Below are 21,255 nucleotides of genomic sequence, written 5' to 3' on the forward strand. Positions count from 1 at the left end.
CTCCTCCCCCTCCCTTGCTCTCTCCCTCTCTTTCTCCCCCTTTCCCTCTGTCTTCTCTCCCCCTCTCTCCTTTCTCCCTGTCTCTCTCCCTCCCATCCTCTCTCAGTCTCTGTCTCCCCCCCACCCTGTCTCTTCCTTCCTCCCTCCCTCTCTCCCTCCCTCCCTCTCTCTCCCTCCCTCCTTCCTTCTCTTTTACTCGGAGACAGTCAGAACTCTCCTCCCTGACAGCCACAAACCTACAACCCTGACTGCATTCAGAGAGGGAACCTGCAAAGAAAACTTCACAGGAAACTTTTTGCTCTTGTTCCAGAGAATTTGCTGAAGAGGAGAAGAAAAAAAAGTCCAAAAAACCTGTGCGTGAGGTGGGGGGAGGAAGAGCAGGGCCTTTAAAGAAGGCAACCACACGACTTTTGCTGCCAGGATGCCCTTGCTTTGGCTGAGAGGATTTCTGTTGGCAAGTTGCTGGATTATAGTGAGGAGTTCCCCCACCCCAGGATCCGAGGGGCACGGCGCAGCCCCGGACTGCCCGTCCTGTGCGCTGGCCACCCTTCCGAAGGATGGACCTAACTCTCAGCCAGAGATGGTAGAGGCTGTCAAGAAACACATCCTAAACATGCTGCACTTGAAGAAGAGACCCGATGTCACCCAGCCGGTGCCCAAGGCGGCGCTTCTCAACGCGATCAGAAAGCTTCATGTGGGTAAAGTGGGGGAGAACGGGTATGTGGAGATAGAGGACGACATTGGCAGGAGGGCCGAAATGAATGAACTCATGGAGCAGACCTCGGAGATCATCACCTTTGCCGAGTCAGGTGGGTGCTGGCGTTGGGGGTGGGGGCAGGGGCAGGGAAATGTATTTCGTTGACAGTCCTAGCAGGAACTTCTTTCCCTCCCGCTAGAGACTGCCCGGGAAGGTTATTAGTTGGTAGGTGGTGGTGGCGCCTGAGAAGCAGAGGGAGAGGACTTCTTTGCCAGGGAGCCCTGCCCCGCGATGGCTAGCTTACACTTGCTAAATAAATTCAGCGGTTACCCAGAGAGGAAGCTCTTGGGCCAGTCTGGAGCTGGAAGGCAGTCTGCCTGGGGCTCCCTGGCTGCCCTGCCTAGGAAACCAGATCTGAGCAGCCAGATGAAAGCAGGGCATTTGGGGGTTTGGGGGTGCAGAGGCAGCATCTGGACCCCAGCCAAAGTTCTTCTGGGGTAGGAGTGAGAGCGCCTGGGGGCCGGGTGCAAAGGCAGCGCTGAAGCCACTGTCTGAAAACAAATCTCCTTTAAATGTCTGATCTGGGGCTACATTGGAGCCAGACCCGGGCATATTTCTTAGTGACAATCATTTTCACCTCTGGAAAGCCTGCCTCTGTGCACAACCCACCCAAGACAGCAAAGAACAACTCCCAGGGCAGTTAACATTAAACTAACTGGTGATTACTTTCAGGACAGTGACACTTTTGCTTTCCGAATAAAAACAGAACAATGATAATAATAAAAAGCAAGAGCATCAACAAAAAGCCAAAGAACCTCATCCCCAGCACTGTTTTATTCTTTGTAAAGTTACTAAGAACTTTTTGCCAAGGAAGGCAACCTTGACAATGTACTCTCAGACACTATGACGAACTACGCAAGCCTTAAGAGGAAGAACTTGAATAGATTCTAACCATTGGCTCAGGGCCGCACTAACCTGTTGATGTAGAGAAAGTACCTGTCTAAAGCTGAGACCCCAGCCTTGGCCCTGGTTGCTCAGACTTTCAGGAGCACACAGATCTCACTGTAGGGCTGTAGGACTGTGGGAGCTGGCATACAGCTGAGTTAATAATACCTTTTCACTTTCATGGTAAATGCCAGGCTAAGGAATAAGATCCCTTGCCAAAGCCATTTGAAAGGCATGCCATTGTTTTGTGTGGTATAGCATATGGCTAGCGAAGTACGTGCGGGGACTCCCAGCATTTTGTTTAAAAGTTTACCGCAGCAGTATAAACAATTAAGGCAACACTCAAAATTTCCAATCCTGAAAACCTGTTGAGTCAGATGTTCTATTTTCGAGAAAGCCTTGCAAGACCTGGGCATCCTTGGGGGCTGGGTAGGGTGGGATTCCACAGGCTGCTGGCTGGATGGCTTCCTACTTGGGAGAAGCTAGGCTACCCTTCCTAGACAAGTTAACTCTCAGGTCCTTCCTACTTTCTTACCTATCAGCTCCTTCTTGATACAGCTCCCCAAACCCTGGTCATTGTGACTTTATTTTCTGAACCTTATTGAGGAAAAAGACAGGTTGGACTTTTCAGGTTGCTACTCAATTTTCTCCAACTTTCATAGTTGGAAGGTGAAAGAAAATCTTTAATACATTGGGTGGTGTATCTGGGATGGGTTCTGTGTTTTAGAAGATTGATCCTGGTCCTCACACTTTCTTATAGACAACCTTCACTGATGATGGCCTCAGTTACAATTTCTACTAACTTGGTTGTAACTCTGTCATGTGACTAAATATACATCTGACTTCCACCATGTTTAACTGCACAGTGGGTGCCTTCTCTCTGACTTACTGAGCTTGTACAGAAAATTCATGATTTGGCAGTAAGAGATTTGGCAAAGAATTGGACCGTTTAGCTCTTTCTTACTTATGGCCTTCTCAATACTAATGACTCTCTCAGTTAAATAAGATCTTGTCATTTTTGCTTCTCTGTTGTTTAGTTTGAGAGAAAATGAGCTACTATTTACAATGGTGATTCCCTGGACTCACACATTGACTGAGTGTAAAAGCTACAAGTGGAAGCTCCTATAGTCCAGGAACATGGCGCATTGGTTACAGTAGCTTAGCGCTCATATGAGAAGTAGCGCACATTGGCTTCCAGTTGATTTAATATAACCTCACAGATGTAAGTAAGGATCATAGTATAGACATCTACTCTCTATGTAGCGTAGAATATGATGTAAGCATTTTGCTGATGCAGGAAACATTATGTATCATCTGATCAGTTAGAGCAAGTGCATAAAAATGAACCGCAAAGATCTGTCTTGTGCCTTTTGGAGTAATTCTACTTTCCTATGTAGTGCGTTTCCATATTTTCAGAACAGAAAAGGGCATATGCTTTTTCTCTTTTCTTTGTAACCATTTGTACAACATAGAGTGCAGTTGATGAGTGTCACCTGTAAGCACACAATAGACGTGCCTTTTCATATCAAGATTTTTGGTATGGGATATGTGTTTTACTTTGGTCTCTTTAGTCATGATTATTAGATAAAGGTGGCAAAACCCATGAGAATAAAGAGACTCCAAGGGCTAGAGTACCTTGATCTTTTAACTGAATTTGTCCTACTGTATTCAAGGGGGAAATAGTTCAAATTTGTGAAGTTGTTTTAGATTGCCTTGACTAAGCAGCAGGTATTCAGTCTTAAGTTCTCTGAAGTCTGTTTCAATAAATAAATTTTATTTTTATAGGTGTCACCCAAGAGTGCCACCCAAAGTTAGCATATAACTGGCCCCAAACTCTCGGTGCTCACTTTTCTTCAAAGGAATGGCAGCAGGGATGAGTAAAGGCAAGCAACTATGGCTTCTATTGTCAATGAAACTGAGATCAGAGGATGTCTTGGCTGATACACTGTATTTTTTTTTCTATTTTTGCTTTCTTATAGTAGTTGTACAGTAACAGCCTACCATTGAGTCTACATAGATCCTGCCATGGCTAGCTGCTGATTTTCACAATTAGCCTACATAGGATAGAGAAACTGAGTCTCAATCAATAGCTACTGTTCAGGTGTTGTCTAACGTGGCATACCTTGCCTCTCTTGGAGGACACCTGGGACAGAAGATCTGAGTTAGACATGAGCTCCCCAGGGTGTACTTTTCTACACCTCAAGAAATCCATCTGAAAATGGAGTAAACTCGCACAGCTCCACTCCCTGCCTCTGCCTTTCTGTGACCTGTTTTGTGAATTACACCTCACTGAGCCTCTTAGGGTTTCACACGTATCTGAATTTTGGAAAAGATTGGCCACCAGAGGGCGCATCCCTAAACCTTCATCTCTCTATCTGCTAATCTGGAAACGGCAGTTTTGTGCCTACTGGAAGCCCCAGCTTGAAGCACCCTAATCTGGAAGGTTATCAATTACTTCCTCCCTGCAATCCCATCTTCCTGCAGGGTTAGGATTTTATGGACTGGGAGGTGCACAACTCCTTGTAATACCTTAGGTAAGACAGAGGCACAGCAATAGGAAAGCCTTGGTTCACATGAATATCCCACAGCTCCATCGGCCACAGAGGAGTGATACATTTCAAAAACAAACAAAGCAGGGCTTGGGATGTGTGAATCATGAGCCACGCTGATGTGAGCAGAGGCGCTCCCTAACACGGTCTCCAGGGTTTTACAAAAACACCTTCCATCTCCCCCACTTACGCTTCCTAGTTAGCCTACTTTATCAGTGCTTTTCACAAGGGACAAATGACAAGTGACTTCTAACAGGGAGAGAAAGAAAAAAGACTATTTACTTAATGCCTGGTAGGAACATGGAGTTCAGCTGCTGGGGGCACATTTGTTTCCCAGCTGAGAGTGTGGAGAGAAACCGTGGGGGGAACGATGTGCAGAGAGATGAGCACCGGCTTTTTTTTTTTTTTTTTTTTTTAGTTTTTGCCCGAGGAGTGGGTGTACTGTAGTGGGGATGGGGAGATGTCAGGAGAGAGAGAGGGGGAGTTTTCACAGGGAGAGAAGGAGTACCTTCCCACTTTTTATAAAAACACTTTATTTGTCTTGGCCCTTCTGCTATATAGCACTTGAGCACGATCTCTTCGCTTTAGCTCAGAACTCTTCATGACTGGCTGGTTCCTAGGTCCACATTTACAAGTGTAAAAGTTTTCAGGAACTCTGGAAAAACTCTCCAGCTTGACTCTTGAGAATTTTTTATTCTATTTATATCATGAAGTTAAGACTTCTCTCTCTTTTTTTTCTCTCAAACATTTAACCCTTTTCATCATCATTCAAATGGGAGAGGCGATGGAGGATAAGTTACTCAGGCCTGAAGATTGACAGTAATTCAAAAATGATCCCAGTGAGAGCTATGAAAGCTGAAAAGTTAGACAGCATAATTGGTACAAGCAAGCTAACATGCCTGCTGTAGGCAAGATGCTCGATTGCAGGACAGGGGGATGTAACCTCTCAGACCTCCCTGATGCCTTTTGCAGAAACCCCTGGAGCCATCCAGAGGCTGACTTAGTACCTCTGAGGACACTAGGTGTGTGACGCTGGCCCCTGTACCACTCACTGGGCTGGATCTAGGCACAGGGAAGCTCGAAGAAGAATGGGAAGTTAAAGTTACACATATTTACAGCCATACTGTGCTTCTCTCGTGCTGAGCTTAAGTGTGCACTGTGAATGGCAAGGCTTTGCACGTGAACAGCGACATGGAAAAGGACAGCATATTTTACTCAGGATGTTGGCAAGGAAAAACCAGGCTAAACTGAGCTGAAACTTTGTGTGTATTGACTATTTAACTGGAAATTTTCAGTCATATGCTTCCAAATCTGATACCTGGATTTTGGTGCACGTGGCATTTCCATACTAATGTTGGGGAAGAGAGCGAGCAGCCTGCTTACTGAAGCCTTGGCATACCTTTGTGACTAAGCTCGAGAAGAATCCTGAAAGCAAAAGAGAATTGCTACAACCCCCCTTCCTTTAGGCTGACACAGACTGCCTTTCTGCCCAGCCCTACCAGCAGGCAGCATTTCAAAGGTATTCCCTATAAGGGACAGCATTTACCCCTACTGAATGTTCTGCCCATTTTTTTTCCTGCTCTGCCGTGTGTCCACCAAGCTCCCAGGGGCTTAAGTAATGAGGTAGGATCACCCACATGGGTTTGCGTGGGACTTTCTTAGTGAATTACTCAGACAGAGCAGGCTGTGATACAAGCCTTGCTCACAAGCCTCAGGACAGAAAATAGCACAGAGGAGGAAAAGAACGTTACCGGGGTTGTTAATGAAAGGTTAACGAGCCAGCAGGTCTCTCTGGGGAGCTGCGGCCTGGTGGAGGAACCCAGCACACACCTGTACACCCGAGGGCCGTACTTGCTTACGCAGCACTAGGGGAAGGCACTTATTCCAGGATTTTACAGCCGCAGATATTTAAGTCAGGCCTGAAATGGATGGGAAGTTGATCCTAAGCATCTCAGCCTTAGCTGTCTTTCTTTCCTTTTCCAAATCATTACATGTTCAGCATGGGGCCTGCTGGAAGCATCACTGCAGTATAGCCATTTCTCTCAGGTAGTAGATTATATTTTTCATCCTTATGTAACGAGCTTGAGCGTTGTAATATATTTCTGAAACCAACAGGTCTGATAAACGGTCACTCTGCTTCAGCTCCCATCCATCTCGCTCTCCCCACACCCTTCTGCAATGAAAGCTAAGGTAAAAGAGAGAAAAAAATGCACTGCTTAATAAGTCAGAATACAATAGAACTTATAAAATGTACCTGCGTATGAGGTAGACGGAGGAAGACTTGACTCTCTCCTCCCCCTGTCCTCCTGGGCATACGGCAACAGCATTTTCATGAAATTGGATCTCAGTTTTATTTTTTTTTTCCCCCCTGATAAAATATCATGCAACACACAAATAGCAGTTCCAGAAATGGACACCAGGAGAAGGAGGGGACAGGCATGTCAATTAGTAGGGGAAAATCCAAATGTCAAAAATATGGGGGAGAAATGAAGCAAGCTAGGGTAGAAACAAATACAGGAGCCGTGGCTTGCGGCTGGTTCATTAAACCGCGGTGTAAATCAGCACCCTTGCCTCCCCGTGACACACAGGCAATGGCTTGCAGTTAATTGTCAGCCAAGACCAGGCTGCAAGGCGTTTGATGATGACTCTCTGAGTCGAGTGCTGCAGCACCTGACAGCCTGAGTCCCCTCTAATGAGCTCTCTCTTTGTATGATCCTCTGGCAGGAACACTAAATCATTTGCTTCCCAGTGCAGCGCCTGTGAAGAAGGGGCGGAGCTACCCCATGCATGAGAAACTTGTTCCCATGCAGCGAGGGGCCATCCTGCAGACTGTCTGACAGGGGCGCATGGTCTCAGCCTTGCTGACCAGGATAAAAAAAGCAATTCGCACGCCATCACTTGTTCTAGCACGCCAGTTAATCCTCTCTTGTCCCCTACCCAAGGACTGTTTATGGGAAGCTCGGTAGGAGCAGGTCAGCCCGGCTCTCAGCCCCCTTCCCCTCACACCCATGCCAAGTTGTGGAGGACAGAAGAGGTTTGGGAGAGGATTGCCCTTCTTGAGACCTAGTGAACTTTGCCAGTCAGGAGCTGTTTCCTAGAGGAAGAGGGCAGCCTCTCTGGGCTTCTCTAATTTAGCTGCTACTTTTGTTCTCTCTGTCTGTGGACTGACCCCCGGGATAGTTCAGAAATACAGAAAGGGCGCTGCTTGGAGGCAGGAGGGAAGATGCTAGGTAGGTGGTTGATACTTTCCAGAGGAATAGCAGATGTGCCCCTACAGTGGAGGAACATACGCTCTTCCAGGCACCCTGGACCCTATCCCTCCTTCACCCCAACCTTTCTGGATGCCTCATGTGCCCTATCACCCTTATGAAGTTTTATAATAACTATTCTAGATTTTGCTCCCTAGAGTCTTTTGCTTTCTTATAAAATTAAATAACAACAATAAACCCACACTTAACCTGAGCAAAAGGTGATAGGATTCACTTTAAAAACTGTCACCCTGTTTCCCTTCCTCACTGTTTTCTGCTCTTACATGCCATGGAATCAAAATTTAATAATTATTTATCTTGACTCCTGACAGAAATGGGAAGTCACTCAGTGGAATGTCTCTGCTTACCCTATCTTCCTGGCAAACTTCTAGGCAGTTGCCAGGGGCTCTCCGTGTCTATAGTCAGTGCTTCCTGGCCCTTGTCTTTGTGAAGCTATTATAGTCAGAGTGTACAGTGTGTTAGGTTGAGGTTGGAATCTACAGTGTACCATGAACAGGAAAGCTTGCCTTCTCCTGTAGCGCACTTGAGACTGTGCTGAAATTTATGGGACCATAAACATCTAAAGGTCTCCATTGATGAGCATGGCTGGGTTTCTGTTAGCTATGGAGATCATCCTTGGGATGTCAAAGATAGACCTCTCAAAGATTGTTCCCAGATTGTACATGTACTCCATGTATAGCAGACAGCTGTTAGCATGGACATGGTCAGGTAAAAGAGAGCAGGCTTTTATATGCCTCCCGATAGCAATATGGAAGGGAAGGGAAATATATTTTCAATCAAAGAATTCTAGTCTGGACACGTGTTTCTTATCATAAATGATACTGTGTAATAAATCTACAAGTGTCTGTGAAAAGAGAAGGAAATAGCAAGGTTCTGGTCCTACATCTAGGTAGATCTCTGAGTGGTTTGCGGATGTTTTTGTTTGAAAAGCAGATAGAAAGGAAAGTATATTTTTGGTATTTATTTGGTGCGTTTTAAATGAACAGAGGCAAAAATAAGGGATTCAGAGTTAGGAGTTGCTTTCTTAATTTAAGGCAACTCAATGCTAATATGGCCCCATTTGTGAATTAGTAACTTAGTAACTACCTACCCTCTGCTGCACATCATCACACCACCGCAGTGAACAAGACAGATGTGACCTCAGCTGGTTTCCTAAACTAAACTGCTGTGAGGGTGGTTGTAGGTGAAGAGAAGGAAGGCGATGGAAAGTGACATCCGGTCAGATGGTCAGAGCCATTGTTTAGGTTGGCCTGGGATGGCACAGGAACAGCCAGTGTCCCTGCTGCAGGTGGGTCAAGAGCTCAGAGTCACAAGGGGTTAAACAGCTGGGCCATAGGGATATGGATTTATATGAGGCGCACAGTCCAAACTCATGGGAGTCTGTTGGATACTGAAACCAGAAGGCCACAAGAGAGGGTTCAACTGGGGTAAGACCCACTTTTAGGGAAGATTTCTTTAACTGCTTAACAGAGAAATGACTTGAGAGAGGCCCCATGTAAAGCTTTGGAGGTTGTTTGGTAAAAGCCCTGCTGCTCTACCTGGGCACAGGTTGACAGACAAAGTCGGCCGGGTGCTGACTGCTGACAGGAAGAAGACATGGTTTCAGAGAGTCTGGCCCCCACGGACACACACGTAGCTGCAGGGGACAGAGTTTTTGGCTCTTTTTTTGGTAGGACAATAATGCCACAACTTGCCAAGGCTTCCAGGGCTTTTCAGTTAGGTGAATCCATCCGATTCTTCCCAACCTGGGTCAGATGTTATCACCTTATTCTCATCTCATAGATTAAACTAAAATGCAGGGGAGAATGAAGTCAGTGCAGAAGCTCAGGCTTCCTTCACGACAGAGCAAGGCCCACACACTTGTCTCTGTTAGTGGAGTCGCCCATAACTGCCCAGCTCTGTGTAAGTGAAACATGGTCACAAGCAACATATAAAGAGATTCATGGGACTCTGTTCTAGTAAAACTGCATTTACAGACACTGAAGTTTACAATTCAGGTAAGCGCCACACGTTGAAAAATGCTATTTTTTTTCTTAAATCATTTCAAAACTGTAAAACCCTTTCTACTTAGTGGTCACATGGAAACAGACTTAACTCACGTGTGGGCTGTAAACTGATAACCGAGCATTGTGAGAGATAGTAGATAGCAAAGATGCCTGAAGTCAGTCATAGATGTACAATTTTCAACTAACATGCGTTTTTTTTTTCCCTCTCTCTCTCTTGTGTCATTTCAATTTCAGGCACAGCCAGGAAGACACTGCATTTTGAGATTTCCAAGGAAGGCAGTGACCTGTCAGTAGTGGAGCGTGCAGAAATCTGGCTCTTCCTGAAAGTCCCCAAGGCCAACCGAACCAGGACCAAAGTCACCATCCGTCTGTTTCAGCAGCAGAAGCATCCACAGGGCAGCGTGGACGTGGGGGAAGAGGCCGAGGAAATGGGCTTAAAGGGGGAGAGGAGTGAACTGTTGCTATCGGAGAAAGTGGTCGATGCTCGGAAGAGTACCTGGCACATCTTTCCGGTGTCTAGCAGCATCCAGCGCCTGCTGGACCAGGGAAAGAGCTCCCTGGATGTGCGGATTGCTTGTGAGCAGTGCCAGGAGAGTGGTGCCAGCCTGGTGCTCCTGGGGAAGAAGAAGAAGAAAGAAGTGGATGGAGATGGGAAGAAGAAAGACGGAAGTGATGGAGCGGTGGAAGAGGAAAAGGAGCAATCACACAGACCTTTCCTCATGCTGCAGGCTAGGCAGTCGGAAGACCACCCTCACCGCAGGCGTAGGCGGGGCTTGGAGTGTGACGGCAAGGTCAACATCTGCTGTAAGAAACAGTTCTACGTCAGCTTCAAGGACATTGGCTGGAATGACTGGATCATTGCTCCCTCTGGCTATCATGCCAACTATTGTGAGGGTGAGTGCCCAAGCCACATAGCCGGGACCTCTGGGTCCTCACTCTCCTTTCACTCAACCGTTATCAACCACTACCGCATGAGGGGCCACAGCCCCTTTGCCAACCTTAAGTCATGTTGTGTGCCCACCAAGCTGAGACCCATGTCCATGCTCTATTATGATGATGGCCAGAACATCATCAAAAAGGACATCCAGAACATGATTGTGGAGGAGTGTGGCTGCTCCTAGAGCTGCCGGCTCCCAGAGGAAACGGATCTAGACAGTCCAGAGAAGACAGTGGCAAAATGAAGAAAAATAGAAAATACCTGAATTAAACAAAACAACCAGAAAAATAGAAATAAAAAAAAAACCCACAAAAAAAAAACAACAAAAACTAAACTGAAAACAAAGCCTAATGAAACAGATGAAGGAAGTTGTGGAAAATATCCTAAGCCAGGGCTCAGAGATGAAGCAGCGAAGGAAACAGGGATTGGGAGGAAAAGAGAGAATGGTGTACCCTTCATTTCTTCCAAAACCAAACTGATTGCATCAGTTTTATCCAAACTGGGTATTGTCCTCTCTCCTGCCTCTCGTGGTTCCCTTTGCGAGCCTGGAAGTCTACTTGTCTATTCTGCAGTAATGTGGGCTAGCACAACCCAAATACGTCTAGAAAGCCATGAGTTTTAAAGGGCCAGTCCCACCCAGATACCCAGGTCATAAGTATGTTTATGTGACACTATCTCTGTGTATTTCAGTGTGCACCCATACGTGTGTGCACACACACAGGCACACACACACACACACACACAACACAGAGGTATTTCCACACACACCACATGCATACACATACTGGTAAAAGAACAATTCTGTGCAGGTGGTCACATTTTCTTTTCTGTACCACTTTTGCCACAAGACAAAATCAACATAAAAGCATTGATAACAAGAATGGGAAGAGCGAAAGATGGAGGAAGAAAGAACACCAAGTCACATTTCGTTAAGGTGCTTATGATCTTAGAACTATGCAACCTAATAGGTTTGAAACTGTTTACCTGAAAGAGGACAAAAAAGAGAGACTTTTTTGTATTGGAAGTAACCTGATTAATTTTTATTTTCTTCAAGGAGAGATACTTGAAAGGAATATGTTTGTCCATCTGTTGGATTCAAACATTTCTATATTTTGTAAATGTTGTTTTTTTTTATCGTTTACTATTTGCACTACAATGGTGTTTGACCTGTCTAATCCTTATTTAACAAGTATTTTCTTTGGGTGGGGGGTGGGGGTGGGGTTTAAGAGCTGCACTTCATGTGAGCTATAAAAGAACTGCTACAGCACACAAAATAGCTATTTTTATTATTATAATTATAATTATTATTATTATTTTGTACCTTAAAAATAGACACATACACCAAAGACATTTGTGTGAGCCTTTAAACAGTCTGTCTGTGGTTGATATTGTTCGCCATCAATGAGTCAGGGCTTGAGGGTTAAGGTTGAGTCAGGTGGATTGTGTTCAGGCTTAAGAGACCTGAGAGGTTTGGATTTTGACTCTTTTTTACATCCATGAAACAGGACATTTCATACTGGATGTACAGTAGTGTACACTGTTGGATTATCAAGTTCAAATTCATGAGACTACATGCTTGTATGTGTATATATACATTGCTTGTGCATATGCATACCTGTGTGTATATATACATGTATTGTACCATGGCCATACACATTTTAAGCACTTCAGGCTGTCATTTTTTAAATGTTCTTAAAACAATGAATGTTTGTGTGCAAAACACAGTATTTTTAAGAAGGATAAGTGATAGATTTTTCTTGCTCTTACTCTGTATTAGGTGGGTACATTTCAAATATTTGGATGGGAAAAAGCCTGAAAATCCCAGTGAGTATCCAGCGAGGCCCTCTTTAAATGTACAAGATGAAATCCCCCCTCTTCCTCACCCCTACTCCCTACAACTTATCCCCTGTGGGGAAAACAGGATGTTAATAAAAACAGTGGGCTGAGGTTTTTCAACTTATATTTATTATTTATTGGAATCAATCTTAAATCAGAAACTTTTCGGGGAAAAATATCTCTAGGCTAGAATGAAAGTTTTTTTTTTTAAATAGTGTTGTTACTACTTAAATAATAAAATATTCAAGAAAGTATTTAAGGCAGTTGGAGATAAGAGCGAGAACACTTGGGAGCCAGGGAGTAGGGTAGTTGTACAAATCTCTAATATTTTATTTTACAGCCAAAAATATTGACCCGTAAGTTTGTATTTTTCAGAGGCAAAACTGAAAAGATTGTCTTATAAATATCAAAATACATGCTTAAACCCAAGTCTCTAATTTAGCCCACTATTTTGCTTGCCTAAAACAGCTGATAAACTATACATCTATGTATTTAAAATACAGAGCCTTATTTTTACGGACTTGTTGGAAGTTTGAAAACTTTATAAAAATGAAAACCTCTAATTGAGAAAAACTATATTCCTTGGTATTTTATAAAACATTGAAACTTTTAGCATTAAGTCAGTCCATAGACTAAAGTCATTGTAGGAAAATGAAATACGAGTGAGAAATTAAATCTTACAAAAGCAGGTTTAACTCTTAAAAAAAAAAAAACTAAGTCAATATATATTCTATATACTAAGTCAATATATACCATCACATTAGGCTGTATGTAGGCAATCTACTTTAGTCTTGTTACTGGGCAAACATACTTACTATGTTCCAGGGGCCTTCCCTGTTTTATGCAGGCAATGCATGTACTGCATAAGAAATGAATTATAATTAAGGTCCATTGACCTTGGAGATCTTGCATGTGGGGACAAATGGCATGGTGAGGAAAATTGAGGGGAAGTAGATGGCCAGGTTCAACTTTGCCAATTTTTATGAAAAAACTTTAGGGTCCTCTGAATGGTTTCCTTGGGACTGGAGCTAAAACTGGGACCTATAGACATAGTAGAGGTCTACTGTGCCATATCAGAGCCGATCTAGACCATGGGAAAAGCAGGATTTATGAAACTACTAATTATAGTTCTCATTCATCTGAGATGGATCTGTAATCTTTTAAAGTCCTTTAAATTCTAGATGTATTGGGGGTAAGCTCGGGTTTGATTAGTAACCATAGTAATTAAATCTAGGAACAAAATGAATTCCACAGGACAGTGTAGTGATTGGGGATCAAGTGATGTGGTTGTCACATACCAATAAACCACATCGGAGCTCATCAAATTGGTATGGCCTTGCAATAGAATTTAAATTGTTAACATCTCTCAGCACATTAGATATTTTGCTATTGTTAGCACTCTCAGAAAACACCAAGTCTTGTGAACAACTGGTCCTTCTACATAGCTGCTTAGTCCAAAAATCAAAAGCTTTGACCATCTAACATCTTAGTTTCTTCATGGTGTGTTTGACCTAGCATCAAAGTGGCTCTATCTAGTCTTCTCACTTTCTCTAGGATAATTGCGAAGTATCTGCCCACATGAATTCCAGAAGTTATGAAGAGCATCTGTGCTCAACATCTCTTTGAAAATTAAATACTTTGTAAGCTTAAATGACACCCCCCCCACACACACCCCTAAAATAAGGCACATTCCAGCACAATGACTGGGATTTTCTTATCCTAGAAGACCGACCAATTCCATGTTCATTTAAGATTGATTCCACACTCCATGGTCAAGGAGAGAGGCCTTGCATCTTCCTGAAAGGCAGAATAAGCAAAATTGTTTCACATTTGCGGGACTGAACTCAAGAGGTGACTAAGAAAAAAAGGGTAAACATGCCTCAGTTGTAGTAAATATACATCTAGATTGTGGTCACTTGAAAAATATGATTTCCTGTGGGCCTTTTAGCAATTTCTCTTTTCAATATAGATAAAAACTCAATTACCCCCAATGCCCGCATACGTGAAACTTGGAGATGTGGGCGGGAGGTTTGGGGATGAACACTGTATGTGTTTAAAGTAAACCCTGTAACACGGAGAAGTTATTGGATGGCTCAGAGATAATGAATGCTATGATGCTGTTCACATCTTCAAGAGCAGAATCACATGTCTCAGCTATATTATTATTTATTTTTATGCATAAAGTGAATCATTTCTTCTGTATTAATTTTCAGTGGGTTTTACCCTCTATTTAAATGCTTTGAAAAACAGTGCATTGACAATGGGTTGCTATTTTTCTTTAAAAGAAAAATATAATTATGAAAGCCAAGATAATCTGAAACCTGTTTTGTTCTAAAACTTTTGTGTTATGTGGTTGGTGTTTGTTTGTTTTTTATTTTTATTTTGTGAGTTCTCTTGCATACTGTATGCGATTCTTTAACCAATGTCTGTTTGGCTAATGTAATTAAAGTTGTTAATTTATGTGAGTGAATTTCAACTATGTCAATGGTTTCTTAATATTTATTTTGTAGAAGTACTGGTAATTTTTTATTTACAATATGTTTAAAGAGATAACGGTTGGATATGTTTTCATGTGTTTATACCAGAAGTTATTTATTTCTATTCCATTCCAGCGGATACTCTGGTGTTTGCGAGGCATGCAGTCAATATTTTGTACAGTTAGTAGGCAGTATTCAGCAATGCCTGATAGCTTCTTTGGCCTTATGTTAAATAAAAAGACCTGTTTGGGATGTATTTTTCATTCTTGTTATTTGTCTACTTGTTTTCCAAGATCAACCGGCATACATACCACTCCACATTTGCTAGGTGGTAATTTTGTTTCTACTAATTTTCCAGAGATGAGAAATGGGCAGCTTGTGGGACTAAGGGCAAACTGCTGACTGAGAGAAGTCAGCACTTCAGAAGCTAACACTAGGCTACGATATTTATCTTGCTTTTATTTGATTATTGTTTTCCCGACGGTAGTGCCAATCATTTATAAAGTAGGAACTTTTTAAGTGTTCTTGCCACTCTCTTTTTCTGTTTCCTTTCCTTTTCTTTTTGTCTAGATTAAGTCAAGCCAGAGACCAATACACATGTGGAAGAAACAAACTTTATTCTAGAACCAGAACTAACAAAAGCAAGTTGGGACCAAATGTAAACTCAAGAATTAGTTAATAATTTAATCTTTCCTCCTATAGTTTCCATCTGGTTTAATACCATCTTTGAGAGTGTTTATTACCTCATTTTGGGTCGTAGCTTATTTTAATTTCTGTTGCTGTGATAAAGAAGAAAACTTGACGAAAAGCAACATAAGGGAAAGAAGTGTTGATTTCAGCTTACAATTCCAGAGTCAAGCTCACCACTGTGAGGGTGTCAAGGCAGGAGCTTAAAACAGCTAGTCACATTGCATCCAGTCAAGAGCAGAAAGAAATGAGTGCATGTGTGCCCAGTTGCTTGTTTGTGCCCAGCTCAATTTCTCCACTCTTACACAGTTCAGGTCCACCCCCACCCAGCCCAATGGCTTATACATGAAATTGTATTGTGAATTTTATATAGACATTATCTTAACCGAGAGAAAAACAACTAACTGAAGTTTAAAAGGAAATATTGGTAATTTGCAAACAGACACATTAGGGGAGAAAGAATGTGTCCTCATTTTACACCCAAACCCAAGTCCATTGTGGTTTCAGCTTTAATCACAAAACAATTGTGTTACGAGGCACTGTCAGTTTGGGATAGAATTAGTGCCTGGATTCCTTCTCCAGTTGAAAGGACTCTGCTATTTCTGCGTGGCTGCAGCTCTGAGTGTTCTCTCTTGTCTGTGAAAGGAAGGCTTAGCTCCAGAGTCTCTATGACGCCCTCTCTGGCTTTTCTTAATTATCATGCAATTCGTGACTACAGCAAGAAGAATAGGAAAAGCGAATTGTTTACCCACGAGCCAAGTACCATGGAGCAGTTTCAAGACTGTTTGGAAATGTACAATTGCTTCACTCGATGATGTCTAATTTCATAACGTCTTGTGTTCCAGAGAGTTTAGATTCATCAAGTACACACCAGAGAAATATTTTTCTTATAGAAGACATGGCAGCTAAGATCTAGAGGTGGTTAGGGAAATATTAGGCCTACTAACTGAACACACATGATAGAGGGCCCCCTGTATTTGGTCCCCACAGGAAGAAGTCAGAGGAAGTGTTGGTCACTGTTTAGTCTCTATCAGAAAGGCACAGAAAATCCAAGCCTGGCTAGTGCTAATTTGCTGCTATATTTCTTCCTGTCATGATGCTGGTCTGCCGGCATCACTGTGATGTGGGGCACACAGTGTTCTGACACAAATACCATAATGTGGCAACAAAAGCCCCCACAGAGTCCGCCTTTCATTAATGAAGTTGTCTAAACACAGTAGAGTATCAAGGCTAAGCTGTATGTAAGGCTCTGTACTCATGGGATAGAAATGGTCATTAAGGCAAAACTCTTCCATTGTGAAAGAGTGAAAAAAAAGTCAAGCTTTGCTAATCTATGCCAGAAGCAGGCAGGCCTAAGGCAAGGGATGACAAAGCACCCAACTTCAAAGTGTGTATTGTGCTAGTGCTGCCGAGTCCTTTGAAGACAGGCATCAAACTCTTCTAAATGGAACCAGGGAGGCTTCTGCCATTGATCTCAACAACAAATGTTTGTGTTTCATGGTCAATTTGTTTATCCCTCAAAGATTTTTAGTAATGCTGTCGTTAAGTGGGACAGTCTCTTGATGATAAAACTAATTTTCCATATGAGTAGTCATATCCTAAACATTATAGAATCACCACCTAGATGCCATGCTTGGAGGCTATAGTGTATCTTTAGTAGCTGGCTATCATTATTCAAAATGTTATGGGGCTCATAAGTTGGAAATCAACCAATGCTAACACTAACATGAACACAGAGACTGCTCTTTTGTTTCCTGGGAGCCCAAACCTGAATAATCACACAGAAACTATATTAATTGCAACTTTGTTTGACCAATGGTTCAGGCTTCTTATTAACTAACTCTTACATCTTAAGTTAACTCATTTCTATTAATCTGTCTATCGCCATGAGGCTGTGGCTGACCTAAGATTCTAGCTGATGTCTTTCTCCTTCAGCAGCTACATGGTGTCTCTCTGACTCTGCCTACTCTCTTTATATATCTGAGTTCAGATTTAGGGCTTGGTTTTTCTCTGCTAAGCCATTGGCCAAAACAGTTTAATTCATCAGCCAATAAAAGCAACACATATATAGAAGGACATCCCATGCCACTAACAATCAAAACAATGTATATATACCAGTCTTTCTTTACTGGACCAAGGGATAGCTGGTAGCATCAGGAAGTCACTGACACAATGTACATATTTGTTTTGCTAATGGAGATCTCTAAATAGATTTTTTTTTTTTTGACAGTTTGTTTCAGTGTAAGAAGTGATGCCAGACACAGTATTTGTCAGTTAAGGGAACAACAACCTGGTTACTACAAGCCAAGCTTGGAAATAGTTCTCAGACAAGAGCAGTTGAGGAAGCCTGTTGCGCATGGCTGAGGCTGCATCACACAGACACCTACCCAACAAAGTCCTTTATGCTTTCAAATAATATACAAATTCTAGCTCCTCTTTCTCAGTTATGAACCTTGGTTATTGCTTGACAGATGAGGAAATTGTGACAGAATCTTAGGTTATCTACTCTCAAAGAAGCAGGATGGGACAGAGCTGGGGGTGGAACCTAGAAAGGCTGCACCCTCCTGTGTTCTACTCCATGTCTAACAACTTCGTGGCTGTTGCTTCTTTTTTGGTGAGTCCACAACACAGATTTTGGTCTTCCTTCTACTTCTACATACACATAGCATATTTACAAGTGCACCAGGCAACACCCTATTGAACTGCAGCTACCAAGCAGCACTGTGGCAAGAAGGGAAGAGTTGGGGATCCACACACAGGAATGAAGAATATATTGCCTCACTCAGCAAGTCAGATTGCATTGACATCTATGGGTCTCATTGTCAACATCTACAGAAAGGGCTGGTGAAGTATCCATTAGTTGTATTTCATCATATGGATGCTAAAACACAAAGTAGTTGGGCACAGATGAAACATATTTTCCTTCTTAAATTCCTTTTTTTTCCCCCTAGTTTTTCGAGACAGGTTTCCTTTGTGTAGCCTTGGCTGTCCTGGAACTCATCTGTAGATTAGACTGACCTTGAACTCACAGAGATCCACCTGCCTCTGACTCCCAAGTGCTGGAATTATAGGTGAGAGTCACCACGATCTTGCTGCTATTTTGTTTCTTTTATCCCAGTATTTTCTAAATAGAGCCAACATCACTAAAATTTTTCATTTATATTTGTTGTAGAAAAAACAATTGTTAAAACCATTCAAAAATGTTGACTGATGGATTGCTTCAGAATTGCTTTTCTAAAATTAAAATTTTAAAAGTTAAAATATAATTATAGCATTTTCCCGTTTCCTTTCCTCTTTCCAATCTTTCCTGTGTACCATACTTGAAAAGATGACTTCATTTTTGACTGTTTTATATATGTATATATATAGCTTTATTATATATGTAACCATAATAGAGCATATATATGTATAGCAATAACAAATATTTATATTTGCCTAAATATATAATTACTGTCCATTTAGCGTTGCCTATTAGTATATGATTTCAGGACTGACAACTTTGTATTAGATAACCAATTATGATACTCTTTTCTGGGATGACTATTTGTCTCTCTCTCAGAGCATTCCTTAGGTGCCTACAGTTCTTAAGGTTGAAGCCCCATGAGATTCCCTCTTACATGTTGGCAGGTGAGTTTGGTTGTAGTGATACACAGTTACGGGCACCATTAGCTTTCTACTGCTCTCATAATATACCAGAGACAATTTGTAAAAAGACAAGATATATATTTGCTCACAGTTTGGAGGTCTTAGTCAGCATTTGGGGCCTATAGACAAGCCCCACATCTTGGTGGAAACACTAGATGGAGCCAAATAACTCACCTCATCTTCCAGAAAGTCAAAGAGAAGCCAAGGAGGAAGATCCATAGGTTCTCTAACAAATGTATACATACATACATACACATACATACATGCATATACAAATACAAACACACATATACATATACTCACCTTCTGAGTAAGATGGAGGACAGATTGGAAACCTCATCACTGAAACTGAGTGTAAGGAAACAGTAGAGATAAGATGCCAAAAGCTCTTATCCAAAAAGAGTCGAGTGAATTAACTTGCTAAGCCAGAGGAGATCTTTGTGGAGAAGCAGAGCAAAAAGGCAATATTTACAGTCGAGCAGGAAACTCTTCACATCAGCCTGCCTGTCTACTAAGCTGCCCAGCCCCCAGCAGCAAAACTTAGAGGCAAGTGCTGTCCTCACATATACCCTAACTGCAGGTCCAAAATGGGGTCACAGAGTATTACAGGGGTGCCGAGGAGCTATCGCACTAGAACTCCAAGAACTCTGGGGAAGCAGAGAGTAGTGATTTCTGTTATCCCCTCCTGCACACAGCACTACAAGGAGCCTGCTGGAGCCACAGGGATCTGAGGACTCACCTTTACCTCAGCACAGCTGTGCCAGCTACCTCCTTCATATGTTCTCTTTCTATCCCTTTACTTTTCTTTGATTCAGTTTCCACTTTTGCATATAATGTTTCATGATGCTTTTGCTTTTGTTTGTTTATTGTTCCGTTCGGTCTTAGGAATGTTTATTTTTCTGGACTCAGTTTACTACAAGCCACAGCTTACATATATGCACCTCTTATTCCTGTCTTTCCCTTTCTAGCTAGTTTACCCATCTCAACATTTTCTTTTTCAAAGTTGATCTGATATTTAATCACTGTCCTTATCTCTTCCCTTCTATGCCCAATCTTACTAAAATCTAAGTATAATACACACTAGATATTTTCCCTTCAACAATGACTGAAGTTAATTGAGTAACTGCTATTAATTACCTAGTATGATGCTTGCACAACGCTAATACTAAGCAGCTGTGGTTATTCTCGCAGGAAATAATATGGAGTTTACACCGGAAGTGCCAAGCTTCTGGTATGAGGAGCTATTTTCTGAACTACACACTCATCTCTACAACAAACACCTTCCATAGTAACATTGCAAATACGTCAACTGAAAGAACATAGCAAAAACAATAAAAAACACATATAGTCTAAGATGAGATAGTGTCTTCAATGTATGACAGGGAGCTGAAGCCATGAACTCTCACCCATTTGGTTGTCTGAACAAGACCAGTATAGTTATAATACAAGGTGGCATGCTAATGTGGGCAAAGGGAACTCCACGTGGTCCGACTCCTAGATGATGAGCTGGCTAAGGGTTGTCAATGCTTGTTAAGAGAGGAAGAATCAGTCTCCTCAAGGGGCAATCTCTCGTCTATGTTGACAATATAAAATGGCCAGCCCTGGACACATGTATATACTCAAAAGGCCATAGATACATATGTGTACATAGGTACAAATATATATGCTCATACACACATATATGTGTAACAGTAATAACCAAAGAAGGTATCATGAATTTGGGAGGTCGACTTGCAAGGAATCAAAGACAGAAAAGGGAAGGGCAACAGTGGTATAGATGCAGTGATCATGTACGAATTTCTAAAATAAAATTGTTAAATAAATAATAATAATAGATAAACCAGGCAAAGAAATAAAAACAGATGAATAAATCTCAACAGGGTAATGTAAGAAACACACAAAAATACCAACACAACGCAATTACTGCAAAAATTATTAACTATATAGTAATAGCATCTAGTGAGATTGAGTTAGATGAAATCCTAGAAAACCCAAAAGAATTATTATAAATATTTTCAAAGAAATTAAAGGGAATAAGCTCCCAATTGAGAACATAAACAAATGAAACAAGGAAAGTGAAGCAAGATTATGGAAGCAGAATCCCACAAAGAGACATAGAGAAGAAAACCAGGGTAAAATGTAGCTTCAGAGTGTGCCTGTCTGCCTGCAGTCATACCCCTGACACGTGATCATGAACTCACCTTCTG

At 42.1% G+C, this 21,255-nt stretch overlaps 1 protein-coding gene and 1 long non-coding RNA gene across 3 annotated transcripts in view; one reads left to right on the forward strand and one right to left on the reverse strand.

The window, feature by feature from the left end:
* LOC113458079 overlaps nt 1–6,611 on the reverse strand; it is a 216,908-nt gene extending 210,297 nt beyond the window's left edge. For both annotated transcript variants that reach the window (XR_003378514.1, XR_003378516.1), the window contains exon 1: nt 6,446–6,611. This is a non-coding gene — a long non-coding RNA (uncharacterized LOC113458079). The remainder of the gene's footprint in view (nt 1–6,445) is intronic.
* On the forward strand, nt 184–14,972 carry Inhba (inhibin subunit beta A). Its single transcript, XM_026788338.1, has 2 exons — nt 184–809; nt 9,701–14,972. The coding sequence occupies exons 1-2, from the start codon at nt 422–424 to the stop codon at nt 10,585–10,587; spliced, it is 1,275 nt and encodes a 424-aa protein (XP_026644139.1). The 5' UTR covers nt 184–421; the 3' UTR covers nt 10,588–14,972.
* The last annotated feature ends 6,283 nt before the right edge of the window (nt 14,973–21,255 follow it).

Source organism: Microtus ochrogaster, unplaced genomic scaffold, assembly GCF_000317375.1.
Source record: "Microtus ochrogaster isolate Prairie Vole_2 unplaced genomic scaffold, MicOch1.0 UNK2, whole genome shotgun sequence".
Taxonomy (NCBI): domain Eukaryota; kingdom Metazoa; phylum Chordata; class Mammalia; order Rodentia; family Cricetidae; genus Microtus; species Microtus ochrogaster.

What these genes read in the sequence shown, in the direction of transcription:
- Inhba (XM_026788338.1), top strand. Translation starts at nt 422, where the DNA reads ATGCCCTTGCTTTGGCTGAGAGGATTTCTGTTGGCAAGTTGCTGGATT. An exon ending in CATCACCTTTGCCGAGTCAG is followed by an intron (nt 810 to 9,700) that starts GTGGGTGCTGGC and finishes TTTCAATTTCAG; the next exon opens with GCACAGCCAGGAAGACACTG.